The sequence below is a fragment of the Doryrhamphus excisus genome, chromosome 22, assembly GCF_030265055.1.
Source record: "Doryrhamphus excisus isolate RoL2022-K1 chromosome 22, RoL_Dexc_1.0, whole genome shotgun sequence".
Lineage (NCBI taxonomy): Eukaryota > Metazoa > Chordata > Actinopteri > Syngnathiformes > Syngnathidae > Doryrhamphus > Doryrhamphus excisus.
In genome coordinates this window covers 7,764,203-7,786,353 of record NC_080487.1, presented here as the reverse complement: position 1 = coordinate 7,786,353, position 22,151 = coordinate 7,764,203, and the positions used below count along the sequence as shown (strand labels likewise).

The 22,151-nt window shown below is 43.5% G+C and overlaps 1 protein-coding gene across 2 annotated transcripts in view; it reads right to left on the bottom strand.

Annotated features, from left to right (window-relative positions):
* Positions 1-162: 162 nt before the first annotated feature.
* LOC131109453 (guanine nucleotide-binding protein G(olf) subunit alpha) overlaps positions 163-22,151 on the bottom strand; it is a 43,058-nt gene continuing 21,069 nt past the window's right edge. For both annotated transcript variants that reach the window (XM_058061484.1, XM_058061485.1), the window contains exons 6-11: positions 4,300-4,354; positions 4,147-4,220; positions 3,591-3,649; positions 3,256-3,507; positions 2,951-3,018; positions 163-2,158 (exon numbers count right to left, since the gene is read on the bottom strand). In XM_058061484.1, coding sequence (XP_057917467.1) covers positions 2,012-2,158; positions 2,951-3,018; positions 3,256-3,507; positions 3,591-3,649; positions 4,147-4,220; positions 4,300-4,354 — 655 coding nt within the window. In that variant the 3' untranslated portion in view covers positions 163-2,011. The remainder of the gene's footprint in view (positions 2,159-2,950; positions 3,019-3,255; positions 3,508-3,590; positions 3,650-4,146; positions 4,221-4,299; positions 4,355-22,151) is intronic.

The following is a 22,151-nucleotide window of genomic DNA, read 5'->3' as shown; positions in this document are numbered from 1 at the left end:
AAAAAGGTTGAAAAACACTGCTTTAGGACAGTTTGTTTGTAGTCTGAAAAGGGAAAGGGGCCAAAACACAACAAATGATGAACAATCGTCCAAGCGGTGCTGAAGTGTCTTAAACATTGTAGATTGCCCTCCCCGATGAGACATCAATTTAGGACGCCAGTGGAAAGGAAGCAAATGAAATCCTCTAATGTGCCTCTTTATTTAAAGAAAAATAAAAATATCAATTCATCATCCTCCCGGGCACAAACGAGGTGTCTGGCACCTCCAGTCACTCTGTGGTCACGCTTTAGTTCTTTTTTTTTTTTTTGGAGGGGGTTGGGGGGTGATGCTGTTTGTACAAGAAGGGGAAGAGCTCGTCTTGTCGGGTGCTGCTCACACATTCATTAGTGCCTGTGCCATCGCATATGGCTCCCAAAGGACCAAAATAATTACTAATATTGCACACTCTCATTTATTCCTCTCCATTCTAAACATGCTTTCCTATGTGTGTATGTATACATATTTACTGTATACATACATATGTATACATATTTACTGTATACATACATAGGTATGTACACCTAGGCACACACATAAACATGTATAATTGTACATATATATTTATATAGACCTATAAATTTACATGTACATACATTTATAAAATTCTATACACATACTCTCCTTGCACGCACCCACACTGCATGTGAGTCCATAATGTCTTATGTACACGTGCACAGGCACGCACATCGGTAAAGATCTCACACGCAAGTGAAAGGAAAAAGAAACAAGAATGTGGGTTCCTATTCAAAACAACACCAGGTTGAAATTTGGACGCTTTCAATGGATTTCCAATGTTTCTTTAAAGCAATGATCAAATGAAAGAACAGAATTGAACAGAAAGAGGAAAAGGCATGGTCCTCTCTGCAGGTAAGTGGTTAATTTGCATAATGTATACAGCTTTTTAAGGATTCTTTCCCTATTTTTTTGTATTATTTAATAAAGAGCATTTCCTCTTTTGTTTTTTTTTATAAACCAGAAAAAAAAACTAAAGTCTACAGAGAAAGTCCGCCAGCCAGCAGAAAGTCCTCTGCTGCCCAGGGAGAGTTTGACATCAAGCTGTACAGCGCAGTCCAAAACATACTTACATCTGAGCTCATTTACAGGTACAGCCATAATCAAGGCACAAAGATCTACAAGTAGATTTGTTTTTCTTTCAATCAAGTTGTACAAAATAATATTACATTTTACAGTCTGTACACCATCATTCAACCTTGCACAGTGTACAAGTTAACACAAGAACAACAAAAATACACTTTTCTCTCCTCCCACCAGGTATGCTAGAAGGACGGGTGTGTGTGTGTGTGTGTGTGTGTGTTTAGGAAGGTCAGCAGGAGGTCTGTGGGGCTAACAGGGTCAGTAGCTCTCTCTTTTCCTTCATTTATTATCATTGCACCTCCCCCCCCCAGCCACGTGGCTCCTAAGCTAACATGGTGGAATAAATATGCGATGCTACATTGTGTGTGTGTGTGTGTGTGTATGCTTCCTCGGGACAACCAGCAAAGTACTCAAAAAAACAAACAAAAAAAACAAGTTGATGCAAAAGTGCATTTAACTCTTCATCCGTATTGGTTGCACATGGGCGGGGGGAGCTGGAGGAGTGACACCCAAAGGGGGCGGAGTCGGGTGACTGGCACACACACACACACACACACACACACACACACACAAAGACAGACATCCTGCATGTATGAAAAGGCAAAATAAGTCAAACTAAAGGAAGGGGCGGGCAAAGAAAGGAGGTAGCGTGAAGCTTAGTGGAATGACGAGTCAAGGCCTTCAAAAGGAAACATGAAAATAATAAGCTCAGTCAAATTAATCCATCATCATTATTAGAATCATTAAAAAAAAAGCAAAGAAGAGGATTTGACACACTTCAGTAGTACTTCATCGTCCTCCACAGAGGGAGGGGGTGGGGGTGCAGAATGGCAGAGGAGAGAGAGAGAGAGAGAGAGCGAGACGGGACGTGCTCCCATCACAACAGTTCGTACTGCCGAAGGTGCATTCGCTGGATGATGTCCCGGCAGTCGTTGAATACCCGTCGGATGTTCTCCGTGTCCACGGCACAGGTGAAGTGCGGGTAGCAGTAATGTCGCCCGTCGCCGCTCGCCGTGCTGATCCGCTGTGGCAAACGGAAAAATGGAATTTGGATGAAAGAAGTGTATAGTGATGGTAATGGTTTGAATTTCATTTGAACATGCGTCAGGTTACAATTGAATGCATCACATCATCAATTCACAGTTTCACATGTTTTTATTTCGTTATTCATTCTTTTTCTACCGCTTATCCTCATGAGGGTTGCAGTGGGGTGCTGGAGCCTATCCCAGCTGTCTTTGGGCGAGAGGCGGGGTACACCCTGGACTGGTGGCCAGCCAATCACAGGGCACATATAGACAAACAACCATTCACACTCACATTCATACCTATGGACAATTTGGAGTGGCCAATTAACCTAGCATGTTTTTGGAATGTGGGAGGAAACCGGAGTACCCGGAGAAAACCCACACATGCACGGGGAGAACATGCAAACTCCACACAGAGATGGCAGAGGGTGGAATTGAACTCGGGTCTCCTAGCTGTGAGGTCTGCGTGCTAACCACTTGACCGCCATGCAGCCCTATTTCGTTATTATTATTATATTTATTTTTTGACCGAAGTACGAGGTGATATGACCACACAATGACAATGGTTACCATAGTAACCGTCAATATACACATATATCACATCACGACTGGTTCAAGACTCTTCGTCCTTGTGTTTAGCAAACAATGTTAAAGATGAAAGCAAAGATTGTGTGTTGAGGAAGAGGAGTGCTTCTCCATGACCGAGTGAAGTAAGGTGGGTGGGGGGGGGGGGGGGGGGGGCGGTTAGTTTCAGGACAAAGATGGCGGACGTTGGGCTGCGGCGTACTTACCAGAAACTCGTCTCGGATGAAGAACTTCGCTCTCGTCACTCTGGGGTCCTCGCCGGGTTCGGGATTTGCTGGGAGATGGACAGATTCAACGTGAACACACACATGACCTGTGTGTGTGTGTGTGTGTGTGTATACAGTCATGGCCACAAGTTGGAAGTTGCTATTGGGGAGGGGGGGGGGTCACGGGGGTTTCCATGACCAAGAGGGGCTTTGCCGTTCATCTGGTCACTCTTAAATCCACTCACAAGAGACCGGTCCGACTTGTGGCCACGACGGAGTTTGTGTAACAGAGCGAGACGACCCACCTTCATTTGGTATGGTGTAGCGAGCATATTCGGGGAAGTAGTCTTCGATTTTGGATTTTCCAGCTAAGACCTTCTCGGCCAGCATGTCCTGCTTGTTGAGGAACAAAATGACGGAGATGGTGCGTAACCACCTGTTGTTCCAAATACTGCGGAAAAGGTCCAGGGCTTCCCGTAGACGGTTGGTGTTGTTGTCTTCCCTTATGACCATATTGTAGCTGCTGCTGGCCACCACAAAGATGATGGCCGTGACGTCTGGGGACAAGAGCAGACGGAGCGATGAGGGCGGGGACCAAGAAATGGCCGACCAAAGCAGGATGCCCGACTAAGCGTCTCACCGTTAAAGCACTGGATCCATTTTCTCCTCTCATCTCTCTGGCCGCCAACATCGAACATGCTGTTGGTGAGCACAAACACGCCAGTTATTCCAGCAGACTCACTCACGCCTCCTTGTGGTCACACACGGGAACGCTTAAAACGCTTGAGGATTTCCCAAGACATTAACGTGACACATTCATTTATTACACCAGTCATATTTTTGATACATTTTATAATAATCAATATACTGTATGTATTACTCATTTTTATATTTTATTTATTTATTCATTTTACGGATGTATATATTACTAATATATATGTACTGTATATCATAATTAAAATATTAATTATACATACAGTATGGGCCTTTAAAATATCATTTTATACAAATACCAATTGCATTCGGTTTATTTGCGCAATCTGATTTTTAATTTTAAAAATCTGATTAAAAATGGTGATCATTTGACAGCCCTCGTTATGATTTGATTCCCCTTGTCTGTCCCAAAGCTAAGAGGTCTTCATTGTAAGCTGGGCACTGAAGAAGTCGGACCTTTGGTGTTTTAAGAAGACACTCACTGAAAGTTGACTTTGTCTACTTGGAACCTTGTCTCGAAAATCCCTGAAGTTAACACTCGGCAGCGTAGCAGGTCCTGGAAAACATGGCAAAAAAAGATGGCATCCGGCAAGTTTGCACAATTTAGCAGCATTGGCGTCGATGAGAGGACCCACCTGGTCTGTTGGTGTGTAGTCGCTCTGCCTTACAGAGTCAATTCTGTCCAGGAAACTGCAGACACACACAAAAACACCACAGTAGTTTAGGGGCACTTGTGCACACAATACTCAGGAAAAGCTATAGCATACAACCATTGGAAAAACGGAAAAATACTGCAGTAATATATAAACGCTGTAGTACAAAAATGGTCCAAACATCAAACCCCCAAAACCAATCCATGAGATAAAAGCTGCGAGGTTATATACATAAAACAGAAGGTAGCCACATTGCTAGGAAGTCAGGCAGGCTAGCAGGAAGTTAGCCAAGATAGTCAAGATTGTCTTTAACTCATTCGCTACCAAAGATGGGGCAAAAAATATATTTAACACACACACTATTTTACACTTATAATTCTAACATTCTGCATTGAATTAGTTGTCTAATTTTATCTATAAAAGTGTCATACTATCAGCTATATGTTCTCATGTACCTTTTTTCAGGAGCACTTTGAACATCAGACCACATCAAATTACAAAATTGAATTTTACTTTTTTTTTTACTGTGTTTTTTTTTTATCTGACTTGCAAGTCATGTTGCCAGCTTGTATGTTAAAAGTTGAAATACTTAGAAAGCAACTGGCGGCCGGATTCAAACGCTTGGTGGGCCGCATGTGGCCCCCGGGCCGTAGTTTGCCTACCACTGGTGTATACCATATCGATATGAAAATCATCAAAATTGGCTGAAAAATGTCTGGGATTGAATGAGTAAAAGACTTAAAGGGTCCCTGACATGATTCATTAACTTTGTTTAAATATGTTATATATATTTATTATGCCCTACGTTGCTCAAGCTTAGCGTTAAATTAGCAAAAATGACGAGTTCATAGCATGATGAACTGGCTCTCGCGGTTCAGTACAACATAATTGCAAACAAACAATGAATAACACATTCAAGCAAAAGTGGAACTGTGTGGAAAATAGCATTGCGTCAACTTCATCAAACAAAGTGTTTACAGATCTGTGTAATTCAGCAATTCCTCAGATATAGACTACTCTGGAAGTTTAATTTCAAAAGTGGAAACGATGTATATTTTCACAAAAATCACAACCATTCTCTTCTCAAAAAGGGTAGCAGGTTCAGACCAAAGGTCAAAATGTAACTGTACACAGCTATGAACTATATGACACTATTATGCTTACACCTTAACACCAAAAACACCTTCAGAGGCATAAAACAGTCAAAAGTGATCATTTCCATGATGTATGGCGAATACGAGTAGTTATGGCTTCCATCCCACCGGAGTTCCGCATCAAATCCATTCATTTGGTTACGAAACTGCTTTTAAATAAAACTCCATGCAATACACTTTCTTCTCACGTTCATTTCTTAGCGGAATTATACTTCAGAAATAAAGACAAGTTCTTCAAAATAGGGAGTTACTGTTCTATCACCCTGTATATAATATGCAATATAATAGGACAACCTATTTTTGATCATTTTTGTTTGTAGCGTTAGGAAAAGGTAAACCATATTAAAGAAACCACATCCTACAAGCCACATAAACAGCCCTCATCTCCTGTCCATGTACGCCATGGAGGACAAGGGAGGTGCTGAGGCAGAAGGTGTCCACAAGGGGGCAGGGCTGCTCAGTCTGGTCTATTTTTGGTCCTGGTGTAGCTCCAGTGATTACATAACCCAGATAGTGTGGAGGTTAGCTGCTCTGCTAGGCAGAGGCAGTGTTAGCATCAAATGTTAGCTTGGTCTCCATCATAACACAAGATGGATGTAAACAATGCTTGCTCATATGACGTTTCTGCTTGAATGTTCAACAGTGAACACGAGTTGGAGACAAGTGAAATGAGCGTTGAACAAGCAGGTACTTTTATATATCAATGAAGAAATTGATCATGTCTATTTATCTATCTAAACTGTACACACTGAAAGCAGCGAAAGCAACGCAGTGGAGAGCAGTGGAACTTGGAAGAAGCGTATTGAAGAGTCAAACTGCATGCTGACTACGATAGAATCATACATGTTGGCAGGTCATGAGGCCCCCCCTCCCTCTCAGCCCCATTGTTTGAACACACTGCACGACACACACACACACACACACACACACATATTTCAACTGTGCATTTGGCTTATAGCTTAAAGTTCATTCAAGTTAATGTTTTTGTAATGCTCTAATACACTACATACACTAAATACACTAGATATACTAGATCGGTGGACGAGTGGTTAGCACGCAGGCCTCACAGCGAGGAGACCGGAGTTCAATCCCACCCTCAGCCATCTCTGTGTGGAGTTTGCATATTCTCCCCGTGCATGCGTGGGTTTTCTCCGGGTACTCCGGTTTCCTCCCACATTCCAAAAACATGCTAGGTTAATTGGCCACTCCAAATTGTCCATAGGTATGAATGTGAGTGTGAATGGTTGTTTGTCTCTATGTGCCCTGTGATTGGCTGGCCACCAGTCTAGGGTGTACCTCGCCCCTCGCCCAAAGACAGCAGCCCCCGCGACCCTCGTGAAAGTCGATAAAGTATATATAAGATACATGAGATATACTACATACACTAGATACACTTGATACCCAATATACAATGTATAATAGATACATTAGATACAAAGCTTCATGAAGCTGTGAGGCGTTCCTTCACATTTTACAGGAACATATTGGAAGCTTTGGTGCTTCCGTGAAAAGCGACATTAGCGAATTCTGGTGGTCAAAGCCATTTATGTCACGAAAAGGAGAATAACAAATGCATAGACAGAGTCGCCAGTGCTCTCATTACAAGCCACCATTGTTCAACTCAGATACTCTACTAGTGTATAGTAGATATACTGTAGTAAACATAGTGTATGGTAGAGCTGCGGTTGTGAAAGGTTTTAGGAGCACAGAGCCGTCGAGGCATGAAGGTTTCCCAATTTAGTTATCCATTATGCTGACATAATGCAAAAATACTCCACAGGTGATGGACAGAAAGCAATTCCTTGAGGCAGAAAAATAATCCATGAATATTTTTTGTCATTGAGGTATTCGGATTATTTGAGTAATTGTACTGCTAGTAACCCCTAGCATACACCATAACTTAAGGATCCCTGTACAGTACTAACATGGTACAGTTCTTGGATGGGATGTCACCCATGGTCGTAGGCCATCAATTCTATCCATCAAAGGAGGTCTAGGAGGTCTTGTTGTGACTTCACATTCCCACAACACGGGTTGGATCCGAACAGACGCAACAGCAGCATGGGAGTATTTATAGTCCGCATTTCGTGCAGAAAGCAGTAAAGTTGTAATTACTGAGCGCTTTGGGACCGTCATGTGACACCAGTAGCGTGGGAGAGCTAAATAATAAAAGTCCTTAAGAGCAGCTGGGTAAAAAGAAGGAAAATGTCATCTGACTTCTGGTCACATGACAGAGCGACGAGGTGGCACTGGGTTGGTGACGTCATCGTTCTCATATTATATATAATGACAAGATGGCAATTTCAGACTTTCCCGCTGTGGAAGCCGTTGTCAAAAAAATACTGTTTCCTGTGTGGATGAGAGGCTATAACGATAAAATACTTTGTCGTTTTTGGGCGGATAGCCCTTTATATATTCTAATCGATACACCACACACAGTAAAACATTTCAAAAATGCATTTTAGAATGACTGATGATTATAGTTCAGTTTACAGTTAATAACCCCCCGCCCCCACAAATTCAGTACGTTTGTTTTTATCAGTGTAAAACTTTAGCTTTAGCTCCATTTGCTCCCTTTTGCATGCATTTCTTTTGGTCTCATTTCAACTGTACATTTTTATAATAATACTTTATAATAATGTCGTCAGTTTGTGAAATACGGCAACTTCCTCCTTGTTTATGACTTTCTTGCCAGTTAGTTTTAAGCAGTACTGTGCATGAATAAAGTAAATACATGAAAACGCAAAGGAACACTGCATACAAAAGGACGCTTCGGGCCCCGGCCCCATGCGGTCAGGGTCACATGATGGTGGCCGTAGAGCAAAAGGATTGAAGATGATATTGCTTGGGGCTTGGCCATGGTGAAAGTAAGAACTCATGCTAGCACTTGAAGTGAACACAACAAGCAAAAACAAGGCCAGAGATGGCAAAACTGTTCCAAAATGCTGAGAAGACGAGCGAGGTCCCACAGATTCCAAACCAGCAACCTTAACACTAATTAAACAGCTTGCCCGCAGTTTCATGTGTTCATTTGATAATTGGCTTGACTTTTTACAAATAGTTGGCCGTCTTTAATTAGCAACGCGCGGGGGCCCTGATCAATACTTTCCATATTTTGAGCCAACCGGGGCCAGGCGTAATGGACTTTCACTTTAGCCTGCATCCATTGGAAAGCCTGGCCTTGCTCCGTGCTGTGTGTACATGTACTGTATGTAAAAACACATAACCTGCACTGCATCTACTTTAACACTGACCACAAAGTACACATTCAATAAGATGACTTCACATTTCAATGAGATCCAGAACAAGCCCTGCATGGCTTTAATATTGTGCCTGTTTGAAATGTTGTAGAACAGCAACACCTCACTCAGTGACCTTCTTTAGCTGCATGTGATGGTCAGGGGCCGGGATAAGAATCGGCAACTGCATGTCCGAGTGCATGGTTCTCGCCCGGAAAAGGGTGGAGTGCCACCTCCATCTAGGGGATGAGATCCTACTGAGCCAAAAGGCAAAACTCTCTATCTACCAGTCCTACCCTCACTTATGGTCATCAGCTCTGGGTAGTGGCCGAAAGGACAAGATCACAGGTACCAGCATTAGTGGCTGGGCTCCCCCTTAGAGAAGCACTGTCATCCGGGACAAACTCGGAATAGAATCGCGAGGAGCCAGATGAGGTGGCTTGGGCATTTGGTCAGGATGCGTCCTGGACGTCACCCTGGGTAGGTGTTCAGGCCACATCCGACCTCGGGGAAGACCCAGGACACGTTGGGGAGACGGTCTCTCTCAACTGGCATGGGGACACATCGGGATCTGCTGGGAGGAGCTGGATGAAGTGGCGTGGGAGAGGGAAGTCTAGGTTTCCCTGCTTATGCTGCTGCCGCCGCAACCCTACCCCCGAAAAATGGGTGAAGATGATTGGATTATTAGGAACAGCTGGCTGTAGATGCACTGCAGTTGTACACTATAAGAACAATACATACATGTTCTTTGTTGTTTGGGTTAATCAGCTGTTGAAATGTACAAAACTGTGTTGCGGGGTGGACGAAGGAATTACATTTTTACTGAGGATGAGCATGAAAGCATAGATCTTGCCTTCACTGTTCAACGTCACATCTGTCCCGCCATCACATCCTCCTTAATGCACCAGAAAGTAGACATACTGATAGTGAAATAACCAAAATACGCTGGCCTTCACTCATTAACACATTGTAATGGGACGGTCTGTGTAGATTGTGGTTCCAACTCCATACAGTAGATGGCAGCGTAACTCTATTTCTGAACACCACTGTGTCTGCCAGAGAACAAGACGACATTGCCTGACGGAATTCAGTGTTGCAACTCAAAAAAGTGACGAGCAAAAACTCTCTAAAAGGCTTATCGGACACTTCTAAAGCCTGAAAAAGCAAGCACAGCCAACTTGGTCATGTATTAATACAACTCAACTGAACTGTTCATCAACAACCATAAGTCAGAATCACCCTGCGTTTTAAAACATCAGGTGCACTTATTTGCAGGTTTTGGCTTGGGCCTGCAGTATTAGGGGTCAATGTGGTGTTGGATTTTACTGGGTTGGGCTGATTCTGTAAAAATACAACTCTGCGGGTATCTCCTTTCAAGAACACATTTCCAATATGTAAACAGTGAAGTGGTCTTATTCCGCCTCCTGGTTAGACAACTTAAAAAGATCCCAGGCCGGGATTCAGCCCATCCATCCAAACAGGAACACCATGCCATACGGGACCAATCCATCAGCAGCTCTGTGCTCCTCCTAAATATAGGAACAGGGAACGGAGACACTCCAGAAATTCAAACCAAATCTGGTGTAAACAAACGGGCCTGCTCTATCTCAAGGCCACCGATTGGCCTCCCACTGCCGCATCACACCGTCACTGTCAGAGGTGGTGTGTCAAATCAAAAAGTAGAAAAAGGGAAATACATTCTCATGGCATTGTGACTGGTCAATGTCTGCTTCTAACGGTCAAACGTACATCGAAAGAATTAAAGTCTAATCAGTGGCCCTCTCTGGCTCAACTGGTCTGCAAGCCAGAAATAGAAAACCAGGTAAAAATAGCACAATCCAAAATATCGAGTACGGGTCTGCACATCAACAACTGCTGCAAAATGTCAAATTAGTAGTTCTGTTTGCAAGTGGAGCACTGACCCATTAAAAATGAGCTTTTTTTTCTCTCCAGCCCAAATGAAAAGTCAATAAGCAGTGACTAACACCCCAGCAGATTGCATAAGCTGGAGCTGAGCAGGGCGGGGGTGTGGGGGGTTAGAAGGCAACAAAGAACCGGGGCAAGAAGATCTCTTTGTTTTGATTCATTTCCTCGTGTGAGGATTCTCACCCAGGAGTGCTTGCCATTTCACCCAGCGGCCTGCAGGGGGCGTCCCTCTGCTCCTGCATCAGCAGCAGCACACTGACCCTGCCTGCTTTTAGCAGCTGGGTTTCCATAGCAACCCTAGTCCGTCCATACCACTCATCTTGCTCTCCCACTATCTCACCGTCTCTTCCTGAGCCGGGCTGCCCTGATTCTATCCTCACGTTCATCTCACCCGCGCTGGACCAGCGAGAATGTTGACTTTTTATTCTCAGGCATTTCATATTAGGCCAGACAATCAAATGGAGCGCGTGCACTACTACTAGTTTCCCCAGGGAGACAATAACCTGTGGCAAAGCTGCGCCAAAATCATAACATTTGTGTTACATTCTCCTTTAAGGGAATTATCAACACGTATGAGTGAGAGGGTACTCGTGACAAAAAGGCTCTGGCGGTACCCAAGACAAAAAGGTTGGAAACAATATATCATCTCCCTCGTCTGATTGTTCCAACACAGTCAAAACCTTACTCCTATGATCTACTCCTAGCTAGATGGGGGGGGGGGCACTATGCTAAACAGTTTTTAGTATAGTTTGAGGTATTGTATGTTGGATGGCGTATGACTTCATTCATTCTTTCACTCACGTCTGGTGTTACTCTTTTGAACGCATATTGTTTTGGAAGCCAAACTCTCAAGTAGCCCCTCAAACTAAGCCAAACTACCTTCCTTATCACCCAAATCCGTCACAGTTGATGGGGATGTCGTACAACTTCATGTCTAAAAATCTGAACTATTCCTTCAAGCTAGTGTTGCTGAAATATGTGTCCTTCTGCCCCCCGTCCAGACACCTCTCTTGTGTCATATTGGCGCAAGTTTTGGTCCAAACGGTGAGAGCTTTGTGCATTCAAATGATGATTTCAACACATGACGTTGAGACACAGAGAGGTTCTGTTTACACAGTGCTTAGTAATTCCTACAGATTTGATCATGACTGTAGGGGGAGCCTGGGAGCACAACTCTTTTTCCTTGAAACAGATGCTTCACTTGTATTCATCCCGGCTAAAAGCAAGAAGACAGAGAGAAGTGTGTATGTAGAGGCCGCTGTGCCCGCTACCACATACAAGGGCTGTGATAAATCCGACACAGCGCCTCATACAAATTGAGGGCTGAAGCAGGAGGATAATAGATAAGGAGGGGTTAACATGGGTCCCATGAGACGGGCCCAGCCAGAGTCACATGACATGGTGAGTAGAATCCGTGCTGATGAAGAACATATACATACACCACATTAGTTAAATGCTTACAATTGTCCAAATATTGACTGATTCTTTCATTACAGAGTGCTTCGGAGCTCAGTGGGATACAAATGACTAAAGTAGCTTCCTCTTCCTAATCCCGGTGGATCGAGTGGACTAGATCGGAGGTGAATTGATGTGGTGATGATTAGGATAACAGTGCAGAGTTGGCATGGACCAATGCCACACACACACACACACACACACACTTTTTTTTTTTTTTAAACAAGCAATGTCACATTATAATTTCATAGCATGAACAGGTGACCACTTGTTCTCCAGTTTTTTGTCTTGTTGGATTATTTTGATTAATTTGCTTCAGAATCAGAATTGCCATTATTGTCATTGCATTGCATACAACGAAATTTGAGTGCAACTCCACCGTGCATTTTGTAGAAAGTAAGAATAAGGAAAAGGATAAAAATAAAGCAAGGAAGAACAATATAAAAGTGGCAGGTGCTGTTCAGAATGAGTGTAAATATATGTACATCAAAAACAATAACCTGTACAGCAACAAGATGTGCAGTAACCAAAATGTAGTATTGCACATATTCTACCCGAGTTTCACTTGAATGAATGAATCCTACTGCACAGTCCAGTATTGCACGTTTGAAGCTTATTGTACTTAACAGTGAGGTGTGTGTTTTAGTAGTGCAAAAATAAGTGATACTTGCAGCCAACGTTGGCACTATCAATGCAACGGTTAAGTTACCCGACTTTTGGCAACACAGTTCCAGCATATCCAAGCCCAGTTCCAACTGCAAGGAAAAACACAGGAAGAAAGTTATTCAGAAACAAAGTGTTTCTGAATAATGGCCACGCTGAACCTCCACTTTCTCTCATACCGCAGGAGCAGTATGACGGACAATTTTTGTGGTTTCAAAACAGTGACTTTTTTCATACGGTGGTATAATTTGAAAGTGGTAACCCGGCTCAGGGCTGGTGCACAGCCACGCAGGTAACACTGGAAGTGCAGAAACCTAAGTGGGCACTGTCGCTTAAAGCGGATCATACGACCACTTCATTCTGATCATTGAGCTTGCAGACGAATCTTCTGCAGACAGCAGCTGCTTTGTTTATGATGAGTGCCGGTGTGCGGCTGAACATGTGTTGTGCCTACCACAACGCATGGACTGAGCAACAGCTGGACTGCTCACACTGTTTACCGCTGTTGTTGTTATTAGAATGCAGTTCAAAATGTTGTCAACTGTTAAAACTAAAAAAGAAGAAGGTAATTCTTCACGCATTTGTGTATTCAAGAATGCTAATGTTCCAGGTCTATTCTTGAGAGCAGATGCACTCACACGAACACAGACATGATATCGCCCAAGTCAGGCCGGAGCATAAACTCCATCATTTGTTGTATCTCCAGTGAATATGCTAACCTAGAATGATTTGTAAATGTTGCAATGTAGCGCGCTATGTCGTAGCACCGTAGCTCACGCAGCTACATGTATGCTAGTGTTGTCAAACGTGGCTCAAGTACATAGTAGTGCTTGTTGGAGACGCACATTCTTTCTGGACAGCTCATTAGCATTAAAGCCACACACACACACACAAGGCCATACTCGCAGCTTACTAAAAGCACTTTTAAATTCCGGCATCCACCAGCTAACACACTACTTTCAGTACACTATTGCGGGACCCCTAACAGTAACATTGTTACGAGTATTCTAACAATGGACCTTTTAACAGGTAACTGCAGATCTATATTGCTGAAAAGCACGTGGTTCGCCACCAAAAGTAGCCCCCGCGCCCTGCCCGCCCTCAGCTCCAGTAGTCTATGCAAACAAACTCCAAAGACAAAAAGATATAAAAACTTTCCATAAATAGTCCGTTGACCTCCTTTGACCACATTCCTAGGGAGGTGAAAGTTCACTCGGCAGGCCTTGGCTGCTTTTTGTGCCTGCCGGGTGTGGCAGGTTGTGCAATGCTAACTGCTTGGGCTAGCACAACGGCAACGGCACTAACATGGTGCTAACATTGAGGGTTATGTGCTTTTATTGGTGCTATTCTGCAACATGGCGTGTGTGTGAGTGTTATGAAGAGGATAGACGCGGTTGCTTTGAAATCATATCACGGATGCTTTATGGAGTACGCGCACACGTACACAAAAACTTACACAGAGGCGTTTTGTGTCTCACCTTCTGCCACTGACCTTCCCTTTGTTTACAGCGCATTGCCGGGATACTCCCTTTGATTCGGCTGCGCACACGTGACCCTCCACCAGTTTCTGCTCTGCAGTGCAGAGCTAAAAATAGCCTTGGCTTGCCCTGGCTCCACAGCTAGTTTACATAAGCTCTTGGGGGGGTGGGGGGTGGTTTGGCAAGGAGAGGGAGGGTGGGCGGTGATGAGTGGGTGGGGGTGTGAGGGGGTGTGAGGGGGGGGGCTGTTGTATGGCCGACCATTCCACAATCTCCAAGCAGTGCCACTGCTGTCCTCCAACAGTCTGTGCCTGAACACACGTGGTCAACAGCAGTGTGTGTGTGTGTGTGTGTGTGTGGTAATTTACGTATATAATGTACATATGTATATTCACCAGCCTCCCTCCTCATCTCTGTCTGTACTTTAAAATGGAAGCACACTTGAACCCAAAAATAACAATCTATTTATAGCCGCAAAGCTATAAGGAGTCGGTGCGGGATGAAAACTAGCTAAGTCACGGTAATGTCATAGGAAAAGCAAGTCAGCAGGCATGTTGCTGTGACAACCCACACAGACTGTGTTGGAGAACATATGCCTTCTTCTTCCATGAGAGGGAAGAGAGGAGCAACGCGGCCCATCGAAGGGAAGCGTCCGGCTTTAGGCCGTCTTTAGCGTCTACACATGTCCTCGCAGATGGAGACACTTGGCGGGAAACATGACCTGCAGCAGCGTTCACGACACAGGTGACGCTTCGAAGACTTTACAAAAGGGGGGCTGGTCTGAAAGTCAAAATGGGAATCCACAACCCGCACAAAATTGGTGGGGTTGGAGCGGGACAGTGGAAATCTCGCCCCAGTTAGTGTGTTTTTGTACACGTCTCAAATTTAGGCCACAATTTTGCCTCGATTTCTGCATTATGTGTTTAGCGTACAATATGGCACGTCTCTTGTTGTGTTATTAAAGTGGGGGTGCTTTTTCCACTTTTCTGACCTATAAACATAGAATTCGTATTAAACTTTGCCAACATTTCACATAATGAGGTTTGCGAATTTGGAAGTGAGCCCTGAGAGAAGTTTGGGGTGGCTCAAAACGCTCCGTTACAAAAGGATTGGTAAAACTGCCCCTTTGTGATGTCACAGAGGGGCAGAATTCCTCATATTTAAACTCTCTGCCCTAAACTTCCTTATATGGGCGTGGCTATAAGTCAAATAGATAAACTCTCTGTCCTCCCCCAGGCTCTGCTACTCTGTTTACGACAAGCTAGGTAGAAGGTAGAAGTTATTTATTGGTGATTCCCAGCAAGAGAAAAATATTTACATCTGTCAACTTTCCATACTGGACTGCTTTTTGTGAAACATGAAATATCCGCCAAACGTTTGCTGGAGCCAGAAGCAGTATGTTCTCGCCGAGAAAGGTGCATTAATTTTAGACACGCTGTGTGCGTCCATGCGGCGCCCTCACGTCCGGCTTCTGAGCTCCATCGCACCAACGGCGCCGCTGACAAAGTGTGTCCGACAATGAGTGCTCCTCCTCGGGCAGGCGAGGTTGCCACACATTCGGCTTCTCTTGAGCTCCACCGCAGCAGCAGTGCTACGTGACCACTGTGAGTTCATACACGGCAAGTCAGGGGTCTCCAGCCAGTAGATCATGAGCTGCCAGTGCCCCCTAAACACTTTTCAATTAGCGCTCCAAATACTTCATTCATTTATTATCAACTCCTATACCCGCTATATTAGAAAGTTGGGTTCGCAGTTAGGAAGCAGAGTGGGTGTGCCCAGAGACGGGCTGTGGGTGGAATAAATTAAAAACAGACCTCAGGAAGCACAAATCCAAGCAAATAAAATGGAATGGGTGCAGATTCTGGAAGATCTAAAACATTTTATAGAGCACTGGGATGGTCATGTTTTAAATCACCAAAATACGGCAATATACTTTGAGTATTACATGTTATCATCAATGTACTTGTTAATGCATGATCACAGCATGTATATATAAAATGATACAACATCTATTCACCTATCTGCACTGCACAAACTGCACTTGAAACTGAAACTAGGAAAATGCAACACAATGGAGAGCATACAATCGTATTCATCAAACTGCAATTGCAATCGAGTCAAATTGCATTTTGAGTACTAAATTTGTACATGTTGGCGGGTCTGCGTCTACGTTGCAAGTACTCCCCCACCTCATGTGCCCCCCCGCAGGGGAGCCCGCCCCATTGTTTGACTGCAATGCTTTAAGGACAGTACCGTGGTTTGTGAAGATGGGAGTCGCACTAAACTTCCAGCACATCACATTCTCTACTTTATCTCAAAACACACACACACATTCAAAGTGCCCCTTTGATACGTCCTCGGTCAGCTGACGAGTATGTCATATGATTCTTGCAGAAGGACAAACACTTTGGTTAAAATAATCTACATTAAGAACAATCCCTGTTTTAGGGTGTGTGTGTGTGTGTGGTCAAAATGAAGACTCCGTACTCTTTAGAGGTGGACCTGCTGGTTGCGTTTTGGATCATTGTCCTACTGCAGAACTAAAGTTTCAGTTTTAGGTCACAAACAGATGGCCCGACATTCTCCTTCAGGAAAAAATTTGTGGTTCCATTTATCACAGCAAGTCTTCCAGGTCCTGAAGCAACAAAACAGCCCCGGACCATCACACTGCCACCACCATATTTTACTGCTAGTATGATGTTCTTTTTCTGAAATGTGGTGTTACTTGGGACACACACCTTAGAAAATGTTCAGCACAAAGTATTTGACAAGCCTTAATGTTCTTTTGCAATAATAATAATTTTGGCTGGCTCCCGTTAGCTTGACCAGAGAATGCTTCGGCTGAAATCATTCTTGATATTGTGAGAAAATTAATATGATCAGTGTCTTCCTATCGATGAAAATCATTATTCATTCATTCATTTTCTACCGCTTTTTCCTCACGAGGGTCGCAGGGGGTGCTGGAGCCCATCCCAGCCGTCTTTGGGCGAGAAGCGGGGTACACCCCACCACAGGGCACATATAGACAAACAACCATTCACACTCACATTCACACCTATGGACAATTTGGAGTCATGAAAATCATTAATTACATTAATTAATTAATAACATAGTTAAAGGTAAATTGAGCAAACTGGCTCTTTGATCAGTGTATCAAAGTGGTAGCCCTTCACATTAATCAGTATTTTAGATCTTGGTTTTGAAAACGACGGTGACTCCTGGGATATGGTGAGGCTCATTCACATTTTCTAAAACTCTCAAACATATCGAACATATCATGAAAATAAAATAAGTCTAAGTATGGAGCCTTGGGGTACTCCAGGCTGATTTGATCCAGCTCATAGACACTAATGTGTCTATGAGAAGGAAAATGAGTGCAATGAAACTACACGTGGAAGGAGCAGATGCTAAAGTGCAACTCATCAAAATATTTTGCTACAATTGAGAGTTTATTGTGGCGTGAGAGACCAAAATAGGCCCGCATTAGTGCTTCAGGGAAATTTTGTTTTTTTCATGAAGAGTTGAAGAGAAGGAGGTGTGACCACACACTCTGTGATGACTTGAACTTGGAAATCACATGAATTGAACAGTCCTGACCCTGCCTTTCTAAGGGCAACGCTGAGATAAGGAAATCATCTTGTCGAATTGGCATTCATTTTGGCATAGGGTAAAACCTGTAAAATATACACATAAGTACAAAATTGAAGGCCACAAAGAAGCCGGCGTTGCTACAAAACTCGAACTAAAGTGACTTAAGAGCGGGAAAAAGGAGTATAAAAATATCTTCTATGAAGAAGAGCCCCCTTATTGAGCAAAGTTACTGTTTGCAAAGCATAGCTCTGTTTCGCCGAGTCCTCCAGGGGCCAGGGCTGGCTGACAATGCTGGCCATTCTTAGCATTTTACTGCCCCAGATGACTGTGTCAGTGGCTGCCCCAGGCTGGTGGCAGGGTCCCGTGACCAGCACGAAGGAGAACCACCCCAAGAAACAGAAAACCAGAGTCCAACTTCCTGCTGCACATGTGTCAGTCCATCCACAAAACACGTTGGAACTTTACATTGAGTAGCTGCTGAAAAACACATACAACTCATGTTCTTTCGAAGCTGCGCACCTATGCAATCACGCACTGTTCCAGCGTTCTCAGCACACAGCAAATCTATGCAGCACACAACATGAAATCTATTCTGTACTATTTTTTTTGAAACTCCATGAGTGACAGGTGACAACAAGCGGTATCAACATCTAACAATTGATGAAAAGATCCTGTTTGCACATGTTTATTTACGCAGCCGATCAATTCATAAACAGTGCGGTTTCATATGATATGCCGCAGTTGTGCAAGTTAACATATAGTTCATGGGGCAGAGGAGTTACGAGAGCTGCAGGCTACTTACTAATATGTGTTATGGCAAAACGAACTGGCAGTATCACATCCACACACCAACCCAAAGCGGGTATTGGTCTTTTAAGGTGGACTGGAAGTGGTGAATTCTGAGATTTTTTTTCTTTTTGAATGAGAATGAAGCAAGTGTGGACTGAATGTCAAGCGTGGTTAAACCGTGCATGTAGTCCTAGCATGCTTTTATTGTGAAGGCCGGATACATGACACCGACTTTCCCAGAGTGTTCATTATTTTTGGTTGATATTTTTAGTACTAAAAAGTACTAAAGTACTAAATGTACCCTGCGATTGACCTGCCCTGGGATAGGCTCCAGCATACCGCCGTGACCCGAGTGAGGATGATAAGAGGCATAGACTATGGATTGACAAAAGTAAACATTTCAGCAAAAGGATGAAATAATGCCACAACAGGCCACAACCTGGTCTCCTGGACAAACAGTATGTCTACCTTCCTCCTCTGCATCATGTCAACCAACTCTCTACCTTTTCCTGTCATAGTGCCAACATTCAAAGTCCCTAGTCTAAGTTCTTGGTGCTCCTCTTCTCTCTCTTCTTACGGGTACATCTTCCTCCTCTCCTTCTTTGACCAACAGTAACCCAATATCCACCGGCACCCTGCAGGTGAAGAGCACCAATGGCGGTCGTTGTTAACCCGGGCATCGAGCGATCCGGTATGGAAGTCGTGTTGTTGATTTGCATATTTGCGTTGGCAAAATTTTACGTCGGATGCCCTTCCTGACACATAACTTGGGACGGGCACAACAAGGCACCGGCTTGTACCCTATTGAGGCCACTCATACAAAATACCACAGAATGGAAGTTGGACACATCTGATGGTGTTCAAAGATATCCAAGAAATGCTCAGGTGGTTTGTATGTGTGCTCAGCGGTGTTGTGCATGAACGACTTCCAAAGAACATGTTCATTTTTCATTTTCAACATTGAACTGAAAGCGGGTGGTGCCACACGTCAAGTGCTCCACTTGTTTCAAACTGCATTACCCACCAAGCACTGCACACACGAGCGTAACAATCCAGCAATTCTTACAGAGGACGGATTTATTATTGCCGTTTAACCAAGCAAAAATATGTTTTTTTATGATTACTCAAAACATTTTTGAATTTTCTATGTAAATAATTATATAAATACTTTGTCATATATTGCCCACTCAACAACGTGGAGGGGGGATTCTCCCCTTCTGTGGTCCCTTCTCAAGCTTTCTTTTTTCCCCAAATGGGTTTTGAGTTTTTCCTTGCCCTGATGGGGGTTCATCTCAGGGGATGTCTTCTACTTTCGTCCATTGTTGCCGGTTTGTAAAGCCCTTTGAGGCTCTTAAGGGCTATATAAATAGACTTGACTTGACCAAATGATGGAGGTCAAGCTGGCTCTTATGGTTCATTTCAAACATCAAACTCTTAAATCAGATTCATCCGTGGAATGCCCATCACTAAAGCTTAGAAGTGGCAGAGCCTACTGTACGTGTAGCAGGACTCAGAGAGGAGGGGTGCATCTTTAAAGAAAAGGGCGACACCTTATGGTGCAGAATGCCCTCAAGAGCATTCACACAATAATGGCTGTTTGGCGGGCTAAAAAATATTGAAAGACAAACCATACGTAGTATTCTGGTCCCTAGGAGTCACTAATGTTGATGAGACATGACCTTACATTACATTACCTTAACTTGCACTGCATGGATGAAGAGTCCGACATGTTATACTCCAATTCCGTGTGGAAGTGGTATATTTTTGGCTTCTTACTTTGTCCTTCCCCACTAAGTTTCAAACCGTTCTTGTGTTTGGAATAAATCATTTGAAATCTAATGAGTTCTCAGTCATTTGCCATACTTAAAGCGGAGTCTGTCTCTTGTGTCCCTGTGTAAACTAAGCTAGCAGTAGTGTCAGAGTGTATGTCTAAGGCAGTCCTGTATATGAATCGAGTGACAAAAAGGTCATAGTGAGGAATGACAGACAGGAATGTCATTTTTTTTCCAAATGCTATGCAATCGACCCATGTTACGTTCAAGATGCAACAACAACAAGGAAATGTCTTGATGCTAACATGTCTGATAGATCAGTGATCACTGATCGTTTCTACTGTACGAGGTAAAAAAGTTGATTATAGTGGTGTTATTTCATGTCAAGAGGGCTCTTACTTACTTAAGAACTTTATTTATCCGTCAGGAACCTCATTTGTGCAGAGCATTAATGCTTGTACAGTTCATGTACCCAACAATGCAATTCAATCAATATTAAAAAGAAGAAAGCCTGCCAGCACAATAAAACCAATGATAAAAGAAATAATGCATAAATAAATAAATACACACGTAAATAAATACATACGTAAATCAGCATTTGTGAGCCATGTACATGTGGATACCTAAACATACATAACATGCACACACATAAATCAAGAATTCATGAGCCAGATGGATGTGGGTAAAAAGCTTGACATGGCATCTCTTTCTCTTCGTTTTGTTAAAAGTGGGCTCTAATAAAGTTAAAAACGTTTCAGAGGGTCATTAACGGGTTTTCTGTGATCTAACGACCAAAATATTAAATGTATTTATTGAATCCTACTTGGTGGAAATTCACAATTCACCACCATAAACAAGGAACGGCTGTAAATCAACGACTCCTGAAGGTGCGGAATCATGCAAGGGTAAACATGAGATGTTGAACAGGTTGAGTATGTTTGAAACAAACAAAGCATAAGCATAATTTCAGGGAAGGCCCCATCCTGTTGCAAAAGCACAAAGCAACATTTCATAAAAAGTGTGCTTGTAGGACTTTGGTGTGGAAGATACAGTAAAACACCCAAAACAGTGGAAGCAGTGGGGGCAAAAAAACTTCACTTTTAACTTGGAGCACTGCAAGGTTAGATGTGTGTGTTGAAAAAAAAAAAAAAAAAAATCTAAAAGTTTGATTGGGCTTTGCGCTCTGCAATGGAACGGGTCCTAAAATAGCCCCCGATCAATTCCCTGGCAGACGCATATCTGTGTCATTAAAATACAGAAATGTGCGAAGCACAGAGCGGATCAATGAATTCCAAAAGCATCAATATAAACATGCCGTTTGGCAGGAACAAGTGCTTCCCATTGGCTCGCTCCAACTTATTTCCTGCCCAGAGGGCAGTCCAGCATGGGCCCCCACGGGAAAGTTTGCTGGCGGAAGAAAAAGGGAGCATGAAGCTGAAGTGCGATGAAGATGATGACGTTCAATGGCACTGACAGCATCGAAACAATTGTGACGATGATTTACATGCCGTGGCTGTCCACTGGCGTGTAAAGCTGCGAGATTCAACTCGGTGGTAATGACTGAAAAAATGTCTGTCCCCAAAGGGGAACTGTTCTCTAATTGGTGACAGAGACTGAAAGGGCAGGAAAAAGGTTAGTTGTAAAATTTCATAGAAAGCGGCTTTTATTTTAGTACGGGCGGCAGTGGCTGCTGACTACTTACTACTAAGCACCATCAGCAGCTCTGAGTGCACTCAGGCAGGACCAAAGCATTTCAGGCAGATATGG